The sequence below is a fragment of the Abramis brama genome, assembly GCF_963993115.1.
Source record: "Abramis brama genome assembly, chromosome: 1".
NCBI classification, from domain to species: domain Eukaryota; kingdom Metazoa; phylum Chordata; class Actinopteri; order Cypriniformes; family Leuciscidae; genus Abramis; species Abramis brama.
The window spans coordinates 25,984,273-26,004,223 of NC_139963.1; the positions used below are offsets into that span (position 1 = coordinate 25,984,273).

At 36.7% G+C, this 19,951-nt stretch overlaps 1 protein-coding gene across 1 annotated transcript in view; it reads left to right on the forward strand.

Moving 5' to 3' along the window:
* The window catches only part of kcnh4a (potassium voltage-gated channel, subfamily H (eag-related), member 4a), a 33,675-nt gene extending 16,035 nt beyond the window's left edge, over positions 1–17,640 (forward strand). Inside the window, exons 5-16 of the mRNA XM_084087180.1 lie at positions 1,503–1,764; positions 2,359–2,516; positions 3,025–3,232; positions 4,484–4,678; positions 4,870–5,069; positions 7,232–7,481; positions 10,050–10,249; positions 11,188–11,226; positions 13,963–14,315; positions 14,496–14,581; positions 15,447–15,523; positions 15,644–17,640. Of these exons, the coding sequence (XP_083943306.1) occupies positions 1,503–1,764; positions 2,359–2,516; positions 3,025–3,232; positions 4,484–4,678; positions 4,870–5,069; positions 7,232–7,481; positions 10,050–10,249; positions 11,188–11,226; positions 13,963–14,315; positions 14,496–14,581; positions 15,447–15,523; positions 15,644–16,522 (2,907 nt within the window). The 3' untranslated portion in view covers positions 16,523–17,640. The remainder of the gene's footprint in view (positions 1–1,502; positions 1,765–2,358; positions 2,517–3,024; positions 3,233–4,483; positions 4,679–4,869; positions 5,070–7,231; positions 7,482–10,049; positions 10,250–11,187; positions 11,227–13,962; positions 14,316–14,495; positions 14,582–15,446; positions 15,524–15,643) is intronic.
* The last annotated feature ends 2,311 nt before the right edge of the window (positions 17,641–19,951 follow it).

Sequence of the window (19,951 nt, forward strand, 5' to 3'; positions counted from 1 at the left end):
ATCGCAATTATATCGTATCGTGAGTTCAGTATCGTGATATGTATCAAATTGTGACATGAGAGTATCGTTACACCCCTAGTATTTATTTTGTTGTTTGATTCATATTAACAGCATAAATAGAAGTAGGTACTGTATATTATGCTGCTTTCACCTTAATACACAGATCTAATATATACATGCAATTTATTTTCCTGCTGTTTATGTTCACAGACAAAACTGACTGTGTTTATTTGAACTTTGTGCGTTTTTGACATAACCTTGAGTGTATTTTACATTTTTATTTAAGCGCAATAAGACGTGAAAAAGAACTTAGTTTAATACTCACGGGACACGCCGTCTGACATCCAGCTTTGTGCATGGGCTTCGGATGTATGCGCTCAGAAAACCATATATCAGAAGTTTAGACTGATATGGCTTTAAAACTCACGTGAGCATTACCGCGATATAGATGATAATCAAAACCAAACAGATGTTTCGTTAGTTTTTGGCAGAGTATCTGAGGCACAAGCTGTAAAGGCTCCGCCCTCTTTTGGAAAGAGGAGGGGAGCAGCAGCTCATTTGCATTTAAAGACACACACATTAAAACAGCATGTTTTTCCTTTCACTCACAAATGGTATCATTTACAACATGGTATAAAAAAATTATCTGTGGGGTATTTTGAGCTGAAACACATTCTGGGGACACCTGAGACATAAATTACATCTTGTAAAAAGGGGCATAAAAGGTCCCCTTTAAAACATTTTTTTTTTTTTTTTTTTTAGATAAAGTTAACTTTATCTATTTCAGATGGTTTTAACTGTGAGAACAAAACTTTAGCTGAGGTTCAATCTTTAGCAGCAAGGTAGCCCACCTTGCATCATAACCAAACGTTCTAAAAGGTTACTGGTTTGTACTTAATGTGAGAAACAATAAAGCGAGAAACAACTTCTGTTAGGCTACTATTCGTTTTCTTTTTAAAGAGGTGACAGCACATGCACATTGAACATTTAGGCATGCTGGGTCACCAGTTAATTTAAAAACTCCAATAATACAGGCACAGCGTGGCCCACATTCACACAAGAGATTAAAGAATATTTGGATCAGCCGTCATTAAAGTCAGAAAAACTACTGTCTAAAAAGCTGAATTACTGAGAAGACATTGCATGCAGATTCATATCAACTCTCAAATCGCCAACTGCTGAGAAATAATTTGCTTGCGCATAAAAAAGAAAACCCTTCCACTTAAGAGGCTCCTAATAATAATGATTATGTTCTAGTTTCAAACTACTTTTTTTCCTGAAATGTGTAGGGTTTATTATAATTCAAATACATTTGGAGGCATTTTGTGGGTGTAGAAATAAAAAGATATTTCTTTATTTTAAGGTTTCTTTGTTACACTGTAATTATACATTTAAGTATTGAGCAATATTATGGTTCGGTTTGGTTTAATTTATAGTTATTATTACTATAGTAACTGCATTTAACATGTAAAAATAAAGTGTTTCCCATGTTCTTTTCACAGCATGTTTTTTCACAGCCAACTCTTCCGGAATACAAGGTGGCGTCGGTGCAGAAATCCCGCTTCATTTTGCTTCATTACAGCTTGTGCAAAGCATTGTGGGATTGGTTGATCCTCCTTGCAACCTTTTATGTAGCTGTCACCGTCCCCTACAACGTCTGCTTCTCCGCCCCTGATGACAGCGAACAAGACAACCCGGACTGTGACTCGGCCTCCAGAACCACCATCGTCAGCGACATAGCTGTGGAGATGCTCTTCATCCTCGGTATGTGTCACCGTTGTTGATTTTGTGGAAAATTGTGTCCTACATGTATCTGTTCTTGGGGTTCATTTCCACCTCTGTTCCATTTTTAAACAGTGTTAACTTCTGACATCCGCATAGAGCTGCTTTCACCTTAAACATGTTAATGAAGTGACAATCACACCCTCGTTTCCAACTGAGACCATCTTTATAATCCACACTCTCAATATAATCTGCTTTTTACACAAAGCATAAAACTGAGTCTCTTTTTATGCAAAAATAATAGTGCAGAAGCCCCACTGTGACCTGAAGTCAGCAGTAATTTAATAAATCTCATGTCCACAGATGTGGTTAAATAATTGGTTGATAGCACTAAATGTTCTATGTAATGAGAATCTGCACAGGATCAATGAATATTTATTTAGCCCAGCATGTACAAGGCTTCATCACTCCAATTAGCATGTTTTAATATTCATGCATCCACAGTCAATATTTGTCTTCAGTTGAAAGGACACTGCTTATAAAATTGTGAGTGCTCTGGTGAGTAATATTATTTGATTTCTGAATGCTGTTAACAAATCATATTTCTAAAAAGGGCTTGTGCCCCCTCCCACCCAGATATCATTCTGAATTTCCGAACAACCTACGTTGGACCTGCAGGTCAGGTGGTTTATGATGCTCGCTCGATCTGTTTGCACTACTGTACTACCTGGTTCATCATGGACCTCATCGCTGCTCTGCCCTTTGACCTGCTCTATTTATTCAACATCTCAGTGGTAAAAATACATATTAAAGTTTTAACTAGTATAAAATATGGTCGTTTTGTCTGCTTGACTCTTTCCTTGCATGCTTAAATTTATTTAAAGTGCCTTTTGTTGCATGCACATCTACAAGCAACAACACCAACAAAAATATATGAAAATATATGCATTTAAATACACTGTAAAAAAAGTGATAACATCTAAATTTTTCAATTAGTCTGACGTATTATTTCTCATTGAGCCAGTGTTAACAGACTATTGCAACAAGAATTTCACTTGGGCCAATTGAAAAATTTAGATGTTATCGGTCACTTGAAATTTTTGATTTGGGAGGGTTAGAAATTTTTTACAGTGTAATATATTTTCACATTTTAAACCTCAAACAATTTACTAATTTATTACTCATATAATCATATGCATACAAATTCAAACATTTATTTAGTTGTGACTGGCTGGCATATCTCTTCTATTTATTGATGGATATTTTGGAAGGCTGCTCTTAATGTGTGTGTTTGTTTTATAGACTTCCCTTGTGCACTTGTTGAAGACGGTGCGTTTGCTGCGTCTCCTGCGCTTGCTGCAGAAGCTGGATGGTTATTCTCAGTACAGTGCTGTGGTCCTGACACTACTAATGTCTGTATTTGCCCTGCTGGCACATTGGTTGGCATGTGTTTGGTACGTTATCGGACGCAAAGAGCTTGCCAGCAATGACCCCCTGACCTGGGACATCGGTGAGCGACTGTGTGTTTTCTCTGTGTATTAACTCTACTATTCAAAAGTTCTGGGTCAGCAAGATTTGTTGAGTCTTAACCATATCAAAAATACAGTAAAAACAGTTATATTGTACAATATTATGACAATTTAAAAAGAAATGTTCTCTATTTGAATATATATATATATATATATTCAAATAGAGAACATTTCTTTTTCTTCTTATATATATATATATTCAAATAGAGAACATTTCTTTTTCTTCTTATATATATATATATATTCAAATAGAGAACAGTTCTTTTTTAATTTATTTAAAGTGCCTTTTGTTGCATGCACATCTACTTTTCGCATTTAAATAATATATTTTCACATTTTAAACCTCAAACAATTTACTAATTTATTACTCATATAAGCATATACATACAAATTCAAACATTTATTTTAGGGCTGTCAAAAGATTAATCGCGATTAATCGCATCCAAAATAAAATAATATATGTGTGTGTACTGTGTATAATTAAATTTGTATATATAAATACACACACATGCATGTATATATTTAAGAAAAATGTGTTATTTATATATAAAAAAATTATATTTATATATAATATAAATTATATATAAATATATACAGTATATGTATGCAAATATTTCTTAAATATATACATGCATGTGTGTGTATTTATATATACAAAATAATTATACACAGTACACACACATATTATTTAAACACAAACTTTTATTTTGGATGCGATTAATCGCGATTAATCTTTTGACAGCCCTAATTTATTTATATAGGCTATATATATATTGTAAAGTGTAATTTATTCCTGTGATGGTAAAGCTGAATCAGCATCATTACTCCAGTCTTCAGTGTCACATGATCCTTCACAGATCATTCTATTATGCTGATTTGATGCTCAAGAAACATTTCTTATTATCAGTGTTGAAAACAGTAATATTTTTGTGGAAACCATAATTTCTTTCACAGAATAATTTTTTTATGAATATAAAGTTAAAAAGAACAGCATTTATTTGAAATGGAAATGTTCTGTAACATTATAAAAGTTTTTACTATAAGTTTTGATCAATTTAATGAGTCAATTATTTAAAAAAAAATACTGATCCAAAACTTTTGAATGGTAGCCTAGCTAGTGTAAATCAACTGTTAGCTTCTTTTTTAGATCACTGGATTTTCAAGTCAATATGGAGTTGAAGTTTCAATCCCTTATTTTTTTTCTTCTTTTCCTCTGTTCCTGTCGTCTGTAGGTTGGCTGCAGGAGTTGGGTAAGCGTCTGGAGACTCCTTACACGAATGGTACAGTTGGCGGCCCATCTTTGCGCAGCGCATACATCGCTTCGCTCTACTTCACGTTGAGCAGTCTGACTAGTGTCGGGTTCGGAAACGTCTGTGCCAACACAGACGCTGAGAAGATCTTCTCCATCTGCACCATGCTTATCGGGGGTGTGTTCACCAGCGCATATTTCAGGCCTAATGTATAATTAACTTGTTTGTAGGTCAAACAAGCCTCTTTTTGATATCCATTTAGAAAAAAAAATAAGCAAGTGTTTCATTTTGGAAAGTTTGGTGTCTAATTTAAAATGCAGAACATATTGTTCACTGAGATGATTCAGACTCTCTCAATCTTTTCACAGCCCTTATGCATGCGGTGGTGTTTGGTAATGTGACAGCCATCATCCAGCGCATGTACTCTCGTCGTTCGCTCTACCACACACGCATGAAGGATCTGAAGGACTTTATCCGTGTGCATCGCCTGCCTCAGCAGCTGAAACAGCGCATGCTGGAGTACTTCCAGACCACCTGGTCTGTCAACAATGGTATCAACGCAAACGAGGTGAGACCCAACAAACCATCACATGACCATGGCTCTTGAGTGGGAGCTGCGGAACATATGACTAAAATATTTACACAGTGGCATGACAGTTTAATTCACTTGCTTTATCTTCAATATTTAATCGTGTGGAGGCTCAGATTGAATCTATTTTTTTTTTTTTTTTTTTATAAAGTGTTCTATGGAGTTCATTAAAGAGCAAAATAAAGGGTTAAATATAGAACCCCAATTAACTTTTTTTTTCTAAGAGTGTAAAAGCCCCCATCAGAGTTTGATAATATACTAGCATCATCAAATAGAGGACAATTCATGAGCAAAGATCTGGGTCACATCTACTTTCAATGGACTAATTATAGCTTTCTGAGAATCACACTAATGCCGAAAACTGTCATTGTTAAAGCAATAAGAATGGTAATTGGATAGGCCACAGTGAAAAGATCCATATCTAAAGGAAGCTTAGGTGCCGTGTATGAGAAGCTACTTTGAATTAGTAGCTTGTAACTTGGATAGATAGATAGATAGATAAATAGATAGATTTTAATTTACACATTAAATTGATCAAAGTAAGATTTTAAGTAAAAACAAAAGATTTTAAATAAAGGATCTTTTCATTCTATTCCATTCATCAAATAATCCTGAAAAAAATATATCACAGTTTCCACAAAAAAATATTAAGCAGCAGAACTGTTTTCCACATTGATAATGATAAGAAATGTTTCTTGAACAGCAAAGCATATGAGACTTTTTTCAAAGGCATTAAAAAGTCTTACCGACTCCGAACATAGTGTATGAACAGTAGTGTATATAAAGACTGCACAAAAAAACATTCAGTGGTGTATATATTTTTTTGTAATCAGAGCAGTCCTTATGTGGTAAAAAATAATAACTAGAATGAGATCAATATAAATTAAATACAACTAAAAATAGAAAAACAATCCAAATTCTATTTTTGAGTTGGTAGATGATAAAAAAGTAAATTAAGTTTTTTAAGTAAAAATTGTATGGAAAGTTCCTTGCAGTGGTTTAAAAGAATCAGTGAATTGTTCTTTTGAGTTGATTTACATGAACCATCTGAATTAACTCTGAATTAGTGACTAAAAACCAATCTGACTTTTCTAGAGAGATTTGTTTAGAAATGTGTATTTAATTATTTCTTCAGCTTGCTCAGCTGTAAAGCTTTATGCACAAAACAGTATTAAGGCAAAAGTTGCATGTTGCTATAAAAGCTACACTACTATCAAAGCAGCTGAGCTACAGTCACATTACTAAAAATGAAGTTTAGTTAGTAGTAGGGCTGCACAATATATCGAAATATTGCAAATGTATATATCGCGATATGCATATCGCAACAGCTTGCAATAACTGTGGTCATGAACAAAAGATAAAGAGAAAATCACTCACTGCTCTTGGCTGAATAACTTTTGTAGCTTTAAGAATCAGTATATATTTCATTCATACAGTGAAAACTAAGCAGTGTTTTATTTTTACATTTAATTATTCAGTTTCTGTTGTTAAATAAACCTAATAAACTGAAACCCTAAACCCCGTGGTTTACACTGATGTAAAAATAACACTTCTTATGCTACAGTAAAACACTGATGTTCACTTTCAGAAGTTGTAGGGATGTTTTCTCGTCACAAAAAGAATGTGAAACACGCATGTAGGTTATATAATTTTAAATATATTTGAAAGATAATTTAAGTTCATTTTACACACTTTAAGCATTATCGTATCGCATATTGAATATTGCATTATTTAATGAGTTATCGCATATCGCAATTTTCTTCAATATCACGCAGCCCTAGTTAGTAGCACTATTAATTAGTTACTCCCCTGCGATGTGTATCTGTAGGAAGAAAAAAACAACTGACAAGTGTGGCCTAGCTCATTTACACTCTCATCTGTCATGCTACTAGTTTATGCTGTTATTGAAAAACAGCAGCTACAGTAGACGGCTGGTATTGCATCTGTTTGAGATCATACTGAGAGAGAGAATCTGATCTCTAAGAAGAGGGATGAGCTCATCTAATACTCGACTGAAACAAGATTACTATCGCATCGCATAGTGATCAGTTTGGACAGTGTTAGAGTACAACAGCCTCTTTGTTTTACAACTGTAAACATGATCTTTGTGGGTAATATCCATCTGTCTACTTGTCCATTAGCTTTTACATGACTTCCCAGACGAGCTGCGGGCAGACATCGCCATGCACCTGAACAAAGACATTCTGCAGCTGCCTCTCTTCTCCTCTGCCAGTAGAGGGTGCTTGCGTTCACTATCCTTGCACATTAAGACCTCGTTCTGTGCACCTGGAGAGTACCTGATTCGCCATGGAGACGCCCTGCATGCGCAACACTTCGTCTGCTCTGGGTCTTTAGAGGTCCTCAAGGACGGCATGGTGCTTGCCATACTAGGTACGTTCCAGAGATGGTATAGAAAAATATCTACAGAAAAAAGCTGTCCAAGGGCGTTACCAAAATAGTCACCAACCGAAGCGACTTGTCCTAAAGGTGCAGTAAGCGATTCTTGAGAAACACTGTTGATGTATGAAATCAGCTCGACCAAACACACCCCTCCTTTCATTGCTCCGCCCCCAAAATGCACAAACACGCAATATAAGAGCGGAAGGCTCGAAATAGTAGGCGAAAACAGTATGTGACAATCCGAATTCACAGTACTCATAAAACAGTAGGCAAAAAGTACCCGGATGACCCACTTCTTCCAGTGAGATTCTGAAGTACGATGCATACGATGGAAAATCTCATGAGGCCACGGGAGAGGATTTGAGAATAGCATGTGAAGCGACACAACTGACGCTGGTAGGTCGCATGATAATGCGAATGTAGTGTGTCCGGATTACATTCAACATACCGAACAAATATACTTTTTTAGCAGTTGTGAAGTACTTATTACTTATTCAAAGTAAGTACCTGCTCAAGAGATTATGCGATTTCGGACGCAGCCGATGTCTCTTTATCATAGCTGAACTGAAGAAAAAATAATACTTGAAAAATAAAGTAAAGATGATGAACGAATGACAAGGAAGAAAATTTAACATACAATACACAAGAGTATATATTCAAGCAAGAGTTTGTTGTTAGTCACCAGCAGCACAGCAACTCCAGACAAACAATGACACTCAAAACAGTCCTGGTTACTATAGAGCTGGTAAGTCCCGCCCATCCGTAAAACCCCAAGTGGACCTCTAGGTTGAAAAATCGTCAATGCAAGTGAATGTGAGAAAATAATTATTTTCTGGTCCCGTTTGAATTGTGCCATGAATGTGAACATGTTGTCTGTGAATTTTTTATATAATTTTTCATGTTACGAGCTTGACAGTATATTGTATGATTCTTTGGCTAGCAGTTGTGGAAAAGACATAACGAGAAAGACTACATGTCGCCTATGTGACGTCACCCCATAACACATTTTCCCTCCACATGCTAATGCTGCGATAATCTATGGAGACAGATCGAGATGCCTGTGTGTTTTGTACCTAAATGTCACCATTCAAACCAAATGGGCTGTTCTTTCTTCAGATTCCCGTCTGATGTAAAAACTAGTTGTAGTCCACAAAGTGCTCTCACACAAAGTCTAACCGTATCAAACTTCTACCCGCTAAATTGTAGCATTCTTCACACGAAAAATTATATAAAAAATTCACAGACAACATATGTTCTCATTCATGGCAAAATTCAAACGAGACCAGAAAATAATTATTTTCTCACATTCACTTGCATTGATGATTTTTCAACCTAGAGGTCCAGTGGGGTTAGCGGAAGGGGCGGGACTTACCAGCTCTATAGCTACAGCAACAGCATATCTTGGTTCTGTGAAACATAGCAAAACCAATGTTACTCTCGAATGTTTTCAGGCCTGCCCGCTTAGGTCTCTCCAGGCCTGGAAAGCCTTTCTAATATTAACGCGGGGCGGGTCCTAAAGCTCGTGTCTGATCATAACCCTTCTTTTTCCAGTGATATTTCTCTAAGCTTTTGTAATGTCTCTCAGCCATCTCTCTTTTGTTCAAATCTCCCTCTTGCTCACTCTCTCTCCTCCCCCATCATGAGTGGACACGCCCCCTACTGTTGATTGGCTACAAGTGTGTTGTGGTGCTCGGTCCGATCACCTTTCAGCAGCGTTTCTCAGAAATCGCTTACTGCACCTTTAAAGGTTCTTGCCCCCCCATCTTGAAATACAAATCCAACCAGTTTCCTACAGGCAGTGTTTTCAGTCCATTTAGGTACAGCAGGCTAGCCTGACTACGTCAGACTTCGTACTTCCGCTCAATTTCATTTCGCTTCTGTATTCAGTCTGAGACAGCGTATAGCTTTCTGTTTTCCTCCGGCCTGAAAACAGCCGGCCAATCAACGAACAGAGGGCGGGCTGAGAGCCGTGACGTAGACGCTGATTGTGCCGTGGATGCGTAGATTTACTTCACATAATCTGCAAAAGTCGTTCACAGCCATGTTCACTCCGGTATTTCGCTCGATGGTTTTGTTTTCGCATCATACATGTGTTTACAGTGGAAGTTAGATGCGGCTGAGCATGCGCATAACACACGCCATAACCAAACGTTATGTGATTGGCTTACGGGTAACCGATGATTTTAAACTTCCGACAAGCGCCCCCCCCCCCCCCCCCCTCCCCCCGCGAGAAAGAAAACGCTTTTAAATTATGCCATGCCAGACTCTTTCTACGAAGCAAAGCGAAGTAGCAGAGTTTGGTATTACCAGGCTAACAGCAGGCTACATCTAGACAAATCAATGTTTTAAACAATTACATGTTAGTGCCAGCTGTGGCAGTTGATGGAGCTGTTTTCAGCTCAAACCAAATGAATAGACATCTGGCAGTCAAACTGATAGAGTGATAGATAATTAATTAAAGTGATAAGCTCAGTTCTGCATGTGGTCTGTTTATCTTAGCACAATTAAATCAAACAACAGCTTGGCTCACATGTAATAAAATGTTTGTCTTGTTTACAGGTAAAGGAGACCTGATTGGTGCTGACCTGCCTGGGAAGGATCAGGTGATCAAAGCTAATGCAGATGTGAAGGCTCTGACCTACTGTGACCTGCAGTACATCAGCGTCCGAGCGCTGCAGGAGGTTCTAGAGCTCTACCCAGAATATGGCAGCCGCTTCAATGAGGACATACACCACAACCTCACCTACAACCTCAGAGAGGTAAAGTGCTTTAAATTAACACAATATATATATATATATATATATATATATATATATATATAAACTAACAATTAAATATACAGTATAACAATGATGATTATATATTAATTCAAATAATTGATATACAGCATTACATCTGGAATGTTTGATTGACCAACTTCTGATTGATTATTAAGTATTGCTTAATTTCAAAATATCAATGTATTTTACATATATTCAGTACATACTTAGAATGCATAACTGTGTACATAGACTACCGTTTAAAGGTTTGGGGTCTCTTCTGCTCACCAAGGCTGCATTTATTTGATCAAAAATACAGTAAAATAGATTTATTGTGAAATATTATTACAATTTAAAATAGCTCTTTTCTATTTTTATATATTTTAAAATAGCATTTATTCCTGTGCTGGCACAACTGAATTGTCAGCAGTCATTACTTCAGAAAGTAAGCAGCAGCCTTCAGAAATCATTTTAATATGCTGATTTGCTGCTCAAGAAACTCTTATTATTATTATTACTATCAATGTTGACAACCATTTTGCTGCATAATATTTTTGTGGAAACCGTGATACATTTATTTTCAGGATTCCTTAATGAATAGAAAGTTCAAAAGAACATGCGTCCTTGCTCAATAAAAGTATTCATTTCTTTGAAAAGAAATCTTACTGACCGCAGTGTGTATAAAATTCTAAATCAATTATTTGAATACATATTCAAATAATTATTATATGCAAATTAAATCTGGAATCTGGGATATTTCTGACTGGCCAGTATTCGGCAGTCACATATTTCTGAGACTTGTATTAAAGATTTATATAATACCATTATATAACGTTATCAATCTACTGACTTCCTCCTGACTTCCTTTCTCTCGTACGTTGGCAGTGTGTATTTGTATCCAGTTTGATGGTACTCAGGATTTTCTTTTATCTCAACAGGGCCATGCCAGATTCTCTCGGTCAACTCGACTTCCACAGGTAACAAGCAGATTCATTGTCCATAAATTACTAAATTACTCTTTTTTTCTCATTTCTTTTAACCTTTTGATTAACACTCTCATGCTCGCACACATGCGCCTCCCCTTGCCATAACTGTATCCTACGGACACGTTATATAAGCTCCCCAATTATCAGTGTAACTCTGAACTGCAGACATCACAGCTGGCAGACAGCAACTTATCTGGATGTCTGAATCAGGTGAATTAGCAATCTGTTTGTGGCACTGACCCTCCGTCTCATTGCTGTGCCAGCTGTCTTAATGATCAGAACATCTACGCACACACACACACACACACAAACCAAAGGAAGGATACAGAAGCACACTCACACAAACTCAGAAGAACACGATGACATGCACATAACAGTGACTCATAAATCATTTTGAATGTTATTTTGCGAAAGCAGAGAGATCTTGAAACCCCACACAGTAAAAAGTGAGGTGGTCATAGACCTTAAAAAAGGCAGCCGTTTTCATGGATTTTTTTTTTTTTTTTTTTCAGTTCAGTATTTCATTTTTCTATGTAAATTTCTTAAGTAAACATGTCAACTTGCCAACTTGATGTCAACAAGAAGTCTTGCCATGACTTGAAATTAGCCATCCTTATAACAATGATCTATTTAGATTAAGCAGCTCTAATAACATTTCTTAATGTCACCATGAAAAAACAAAATCGACAATTCTTGTTTTTTTATGAAATATTGCAGTATTTGTTATCAATTATTTATCCGTGCACATCATTATTATTATTTCTTTAACGATCCCCCTGCGCAAGGGTGGGGCAACCTGTCACTCACATCACATCACGGCAATAGCAAACCACAACCATGCAGCAAACAAATCAATTCCCCATGAACAAAATCAAGTCCCGCCCTACATTTTTTCTTGTTGTCGAGAAGTCATTTCACTTGGATATATGTCACTATAGGGACGAAAAGACTTTCGCAAATACAAAGTTCTGTCATGAAACTATAGATGATGCAGGCTGATAGGTCCTTACCTCAATCAGCTTGCAATCGCATCATTATCTATAGGGAACAGCTGATTGTTTCCTGCTTATCAGTAGTCAATAGCTCAACCTTAAAATACTTGGTCAGAATTTGAGCGTGCTTTCATGAACTCTCCACCTTCCCCAGCTCCACCTGTGTAGATCTGCTATGAGTAATTCACGTGTGCTATATTGTACAGCAGAAGCATTTCTTACTTGCTCACAGCAGTGCGTTTGTGTGTGTATTGGCAGTAGCAAGTCCCGTACTTGCTCTGCCGCAGCAGCAGCAGTAAAAGCAGCAGCAGCGTAGCAGATCTATTCCACCAAGACCAAATATATCAACATTGTCACGCCCATTACCATGCCAAACACTCAGAGAGTTGTAATGACAGAACTTCATACTGACTTTAAGTTGTATCACCTTAAAAAGAGTATATTTAGCGTTTTTGATGAATGGAATCAAAAGAACTGGATTAGCTTGAAATCTTTCGTAACATTATAAATGTCTTTACTGTGACTTAATAATCTAATACAGCCTTACTGAATAAAAGTAGGCTATTAATTTATTTTTATTTTTAAATGTTTGACCACAAACTATTGCAGTGCGGTATACAAAAAGGGTCATGAAACTCTAAAATATTTTTTTTGAAGGTGGGGGGGGGGGGGGTTATTGAAAACATCACATGCATATTTAACACATGAACACCCATAAGACAAAAACACATTTGTGTTTTGTTTGTTTTATAAAAAATAAAATATAAAAAATGGAGAATCATTTTAATAAAGCAATAAAGTCATCCTGATGTCACAAAACATTCCTTTAATACTTTTTAAATTTCTAAACATGGCAACCAAATCAACAACAAGGGCCAGATTTACTAACAGTTTGCGCCAACGCAAATCCTCTTTTGGCGTTAAAAAACTACTGTTAGGATTTATTAAAGACACGCAGTGGAAAAATTTGCACTGAAAAGGCATGGTTATTTGCGGCTGACCTTATTGCATATGTAGGAGATTCCCTTTCAGACACAAAATGTATGGGAGGAGAGTATTTAAATGAATCACGCAAGGTGATTTACTAAGGTTTGCGCTGTCAATGTACTGGTGTTTGCGCCACTATTTACCGCCCAAAAAAAGCACGTCTTAAACCAAACGCTACCTGGTAGATTGCGTTGGTCATTATGAAAATGATCTGACTTCGTCTGTGTTCATTCATTTTCGCGTCGTCAGTAGATCACGCGTAGAACTTTCCACTCCCATCGGTGCTGTTTTGGAATCGCAATCTCACGCTGATTTGCCTTGTTTAGTAAATCTGCCCCCAAAAGTGTAAAAAAGAAAGTGGCAAAAATGTCACCATACTGTAATTATATGCCCCTGTGCATGTTGAGAAGAGGCCAAAATGGGTCACAGAACCATTTTTATCAGTGTAGGCCAAAATTCAGTAATCCCAATTTAACTGCATGGTATGCTTCTTATGAGCTCCAAAAAATAATATTAATCAAGTAGCTTACTTGCTCTAAGAATCCTTTTTCTATTTATTTCTCACACTCAAACACACATTTCCTGTGTTCTGCAAATAAACCAAAAACAATTTATAAAGCCTTTAAGGCTGTGATTATGACACTTTCAAATATTATGCACTGGTAATACGATAAAAGAATAATAACAAATCAACCAGTGGCCTCTAAATCACATTACCTTTGTTTTTATCCCTTTCTATCTCTCCTAGGAACGCTTTGACGATTCCAAGCTACCCTTTATTGTGGAGGCAGAGCAAGAGGAGTATGCTGGACACAACCAGGGCAGGAAGCCCCTGCTGTCTGGCTTGGGTGGTCCTTCATCTCAGACTAATCTGAGTGCCATGTTAGGGGAGGAGTTTCGGCACCTTAGCATGCTCCGTCTCTGCAGATCGCCCGTTAAAAGCTCCCGGGTACAAAGCTCTGCTCCTCAGATGCCACTTCATGAGGATCTGTCTCCAGGTGCAGTTCCCGCCCAGAGAATAGACAACAGCTTCTGCCACAGACCAGCCAAACTGCTCATTCCCACCCTGAACTGTGTCAGCCCTCTGGACCTGAGCCCGCGGTAAGCAGAAACCAGAATTCATTATTACTTTTTTATTATTTCATTATTTGTATTCTTTGCTTTAACTATATTTTCAGTGGCACTACCTCTAGAAGAAAACACTCATATAAAATACTATTGATATTGACAGCAGATAATATTGATTTTTGATGCACTAATGTCCTCATGTCTGTCCTGTAGGGTTGTCGATGGCATTGAGGACAACGAACAAGCTTTTCACTTCAATGTTGAGCACAGTGAGCCATCTCCTAACACAGAGGTCAAAGGTGAGGTGGACTCTCCCTTAATATTAGACTAGTGCATTATGGTTTAGATCATATGGTTTATAAGGTTCTCAAACTTTTTTTTACTCTAATTGCCCACAACAATATTCAAAACCCCTCTTATTAAGGATATGGATTCTTAAAAAAATATGTTTTACTCAAAATGTCTACCCGAATATATATATTATTTATATTCATTATTATGATTCCCATGGCATTATACAAATTTATGAATTTGCATAATTATTACAGGTCTAGAAGCACATTTTTAAAATGTATTAAATAAAATTTAAATTAAGTAAGGATTTAATCACTTTAATCACCCCCTGAAATTCCTGAAACTAAATACTAGCAAAACATCAATATGTCAACACACCGTTTGCATGTCTTCAGTCTACTATTCAGTTATGGAGTACCTATTACTTTTAATGACCTGACAATCTGTAAGGTCATGTACAAACCTTAAACAGTGTTCTGTTATTGTATAAATGTAAAACATGTCATTTTGCATGTAAACCTTTAGTCGCATTCTGGTAGTTTATTCAGTCTGTGCATGTTATTTTCAATAGTTATCAGTGTTTTGTTGTACATGTACTGTAAACACACTGATTATGCACATTTAAGCCACCATTAATTGTACTCCTACCTTCACTGACTCTAATTATCCAAATGCATAATAATTATTATTGGTACTTTCCATTGTAAAAAATAAATAATATAAAAACTGCTGCAAATTCAGTTAATTTAGTCGCAATAATAAAAAAAATTTTTTTTAAAACCCTGAGATCCCAGTGAGACTGATTCATCTGATAATATAATAATTCTACACATGAAACTGTCAGTTTCTTACTTGTTTTGGCTCTTTTAGACCCGTTTCAGGTTGGCGCAAACCTTCTCCTTGAGACAGAGGAAGTCAGACAGAGTCTCCGTCAACTCAATGCAGAGGTATCAGAAAACACCTACTGCAAATCAACAGAAATAAAATAGGTTTTCTTATTTATGACATTAGTCACCAGTATTTGTTATTTATTAATATTCTGACATTAACATTTGAATCTGTTCCAGATGAACCACCTGAACCAGGAAGTGTCCTCACTGACCAAGGAGCTCCACGAAATGATGCAATTCCTGCATTCACACGTGACCCCACCGCACTTCACCTCCTCTTTTACTCCCTTCAGCTCTTTCAACTGTCATACATCACCCAACTGCACCAACGTGGCCTCCTCTACCGCCGACTGGACGTCTAGGCTGGCCTTTAACATGCCGGCCGGTCCTTGCCTGCAGCCGGATCCCTCTCTGAGAGATTCTTTAGGATCCAGGCACACGTGCATTTGCAGCGTCAGCCATGCCCAGGAAAGAGGCTCAGTCTTGGGGCAGGAAGGGGACATTGAGCTCCTCAATCAAGCCCCCAGCTCTCACTCAGCCTATTTTCCATGCTGCCCTGACCAGGAAAGGGTTGCTACCTTGGGTGTAGAGAGTCAGTCAAACCCATATCAGACTTCTCAGACCACACCAAACTCTCCTTATCTAGGACACCATGTTCCCTGCACTGGCGGGTCACTCCTAGGCTTGGCGGCAGCCTTTCCGTCCAGTCAGGTTCGGAGTGGGGGTCCTGGCAACACATTGTCTCTGTGCACCCATAACATCCAGAGTCAGTCGCATCCGTCTTTAAACATACAGATGACATCTGACCTGCACTCCAGTGCACCCACACCCATCCATTTATCCGTTACACCAACCGGCCCATCAGAGCCTCTCATAGCTGTCAGTTCACATTTGCATTCCGGGATTTGTAGTTCCAACTTGCTACATTTCCCTACAGGCCTGAGACAGAATGATCTGGTGGGATCAAGTCCTGTTCACACACTTGAGCCCATCGTTTCATCCACTGGAGGGAAACAGGTGAAACCAGGACCTGCTGAGGAACGACACATTGATTAAGCCATCACTGAGCAGGAGTGATGGACGTATTAAGAAGAGTCGTCTAACATGCTCTTTGTCTTTGCATGGATAATGCCCTAATTTTAAGCCAAATGCAATGCATTGTGGGAGCAGTGTACGTGGGTTATGCTACATGAGCACGAGAATGTGCACAACTGTGCCTATTGTTTCAAAATTGCCACTTTTTAGATTAAAGTAGGACTTAAAGGCCAGGATGAGTCATGCTTAATTGTATTTAGGTAAAATCTGTTTCCACTGGTTGGGTTTATTTTACTTTATATGGCTTGATTTTACATGGTTTCACCGCGTAGGTTTTGCATAAGACAGTGTCCCCTAGGACTGAGTCATAGATTACGAAGAGCCAGAATCTTTTTCAAAGCCTCACTTTAAAACTCTTTCAGTTTGAATACCTTGCATGATATAATAAGATATTATTTCCCTGGCATTTTCAAGTCTGCTAAAGGGACAGTTCACCCCAAAATGTTGTCATCATTTACTCACCCTCATGTTGTTGCAGACCTGTATGACTTTTTCTTTTGTGGAACATAAAAGAAGATCATTTGAGAAATGTCTTTTTTTGTTGTCATACAATAGAAGTCAATAGTAACCAGAATTGTTTGGTTTCAAACATCCTTTAAAATAACTTACTTTATATATAGTTGTATAAGTTTACCAAAAACTACTTGAATTGTTTGTCTCTTACATGCAGAATGTTTATAAAAGCATGTGCAGAACGATATACATTTATTTTTGTTGCTGATCCTCTTTTTTCATCGTCAAGTTTTGGGAAAATTTATTCTTTCTCTACATACAGTATATCTTTTTCTGGGCCTGTTTCATGCCTATATTGTTAAATAAATCTTCCATTTCCTTATCTCTCAGTTGTGCCTGCTTAAATTAAATGTTTTGCGATTGTAAAAAAAAAAAAAGAATTTGCCTGTTGAAAATGCCCTCTTCAGGGAATAAATCATTTCCACCATTGCTCATTTAATGGAGTAGGTTTGATTGGCCCATTACACGAGAAACCAGGTTGTCCACCTTAAAATAAAAAAACAGATTGTATTGGCAGTTAATTAAGCTGCTTTGTGGCTGATTGATTCTCATCAAATAAAAGTGTCTTCCACTAATACTGGCAACCTTGGTAAATATGATATATATATATATATATATATATATATATATATATATATATATATATACATAATTTTTATTTTTTGCTGTTTATCCTCTTGGTCTTTCATCTGAAATATTCAGCAAATCTAACCTTTAATTATGTATAGGCTTTACACTGTCACATATAATTTTCATAGAAACTATCCGAAATCTACATGGTAACTGTTTATTTATTATGTAACATCAGAACCATTAATCTATCCTTACGTAAACATACATATTGGAAAAATCTAGTTTAAACAACAAATACTGAGCTGGTTAGTTTGCACATATCTTCTCCAAAGAGATGTTTCTTTAGACGCCCACCATCTCGCTCTTTCTGTCTACATCAGGGCTCCAGACACATCATTAGCCACAGGAGGCTACCCACACATGCTGCTCGGTTGTAGGAAAATCTTAACCTGTTATCTCTCAGCTCCTCCCCAGGCCCATGAATGCCTCATGTCAACATTTCATAAAGGAGATATATATATATATATTTGTAGACTGTGCATCTTTTTCTGTTGTTTTAATCTGAAATGCAGCTGGAACATTGGCTGATGGGGTAGAGTCTTGCCAGCATATGAAAAGATAAGGTATAAAGTATAGGCCTATTGTAATTTGTTTGTGTTGTATTCATTTATTGAACTCAATATTTTTATGATAATGAGTACAAACAGTTTCTGTGTGTTAAATTAGCACATTATTAATGGCATAAAGCAGTTGTTGAGAAATTGTCAGCATAGCCTGAGTACTCGCCACCTACGCACAACTTTAATGACACGCTGCTCACTGATTGTACATACACCGCTGGGCGGTAGGCTAATTAGCATGTTTGTTGCATCTATCACACTATAGATAGATCAGATTCCAGTTGAAACAAGTAGGCCTATGTGAGAGTAAGAAGAACTAAATAAAGGAATATCGGGGAAATACAATTACGGGAGTTTGCAGCATAGGCTATAAAATATGCGTAATGAAACTATTCTAGGGGAGGAGTCTTTACCTCAGTGGTCCTCAACCAGGATGGCATAAAACATTTACATGTAAAATATATTATTAATCAATTAAAATTATTTGTATTTAACCAGATACACTGCTGAACAATAACTAATAATTTGTGATTTCTTAGCCAATTAAAAGCAAGAGATAACAAAAATGTAACCTGTCAATTATAGACGGGTCAGAAAAAAAAACGAAAAAAAAAAACTGTTAGCCTATTACACTTGACATTCTGTCCCCCTCTCTTCTAAAATGATGGATACGCCCAACAAGGTCTCCTCCCCCTCTATTTATTGTTTTAATTGAAGAACAAACCGTTCTTGAAATTTCTGCATCCCACAAAGGAATCGTGTTTAGGCTAATTAAATGCAATATATTATCGTATTAGGCGTAATAGACAGTTTGAAAACAAGCAGATTTGTCGTAGCCTATAATTAGCCTATAGCAGAAATATTAGAAATTGTTGAAATTGTGTTGGACAACTGAGGGCCTGAGTAAAAAAGGTTGAGGATCATTGCGTTACCTGACAGAAACCAGCCAGCGTTTCAAGCATGGTTTTAAGAGAGAGAAAAACCGGGTCTATTAAAAGTTTAATTGGCCTGTAGCGCCCCAGCTCGGTGATTACTGGTTAGTACATAACCGTCAGCCACATTCAGAGCTGATCTTGTTTTCATGCACTTGTCTACAGATCAAACTGAAGTATTTGATACTGCCGTGCTTTCTAATAACCACTGTGGAGAGGCCATCTTACCTTGTTATTGTTATATCAATAATATCTATGCACACAGAGTCCTGTGGGTCCTCAAATGACTGTGGTTATCAAGTGTTTAAAGTTTTGTTTATATAGTTTATTATTATAAAAGAGAAATTAAATTAATTTCAGACAAATGGGTAAATTACAAATAAAATAGTCTACATCATGCTTAATCTTCAAGACACTGACATTACATGTGATGGTAATGACTTTTTTAACGTACTGTTTATATATGACTATTATACAATTTATTAATTTTGTAGATTTAAGCTTTATTTTTATAATTTCAGTTTGAATTTTATTTTTAGTTATGTGGTTTTGTAAAAAAAAAAATTATAGTTTTTTATTATTGTGTTTATGTTTTACTATTCAGCCCTAAGTAGGTTTTTTTTTCTTTTTTTTTCAGTTTTTGGTTTTAGTCATTTTAGTACATAAACTTAGACTTATTCATTTCATTATGCTGCCAAGGGCAACATTTTATTTCAGTTTTTATTTAGTTAATTAAAAAAGTTAGCTATAAG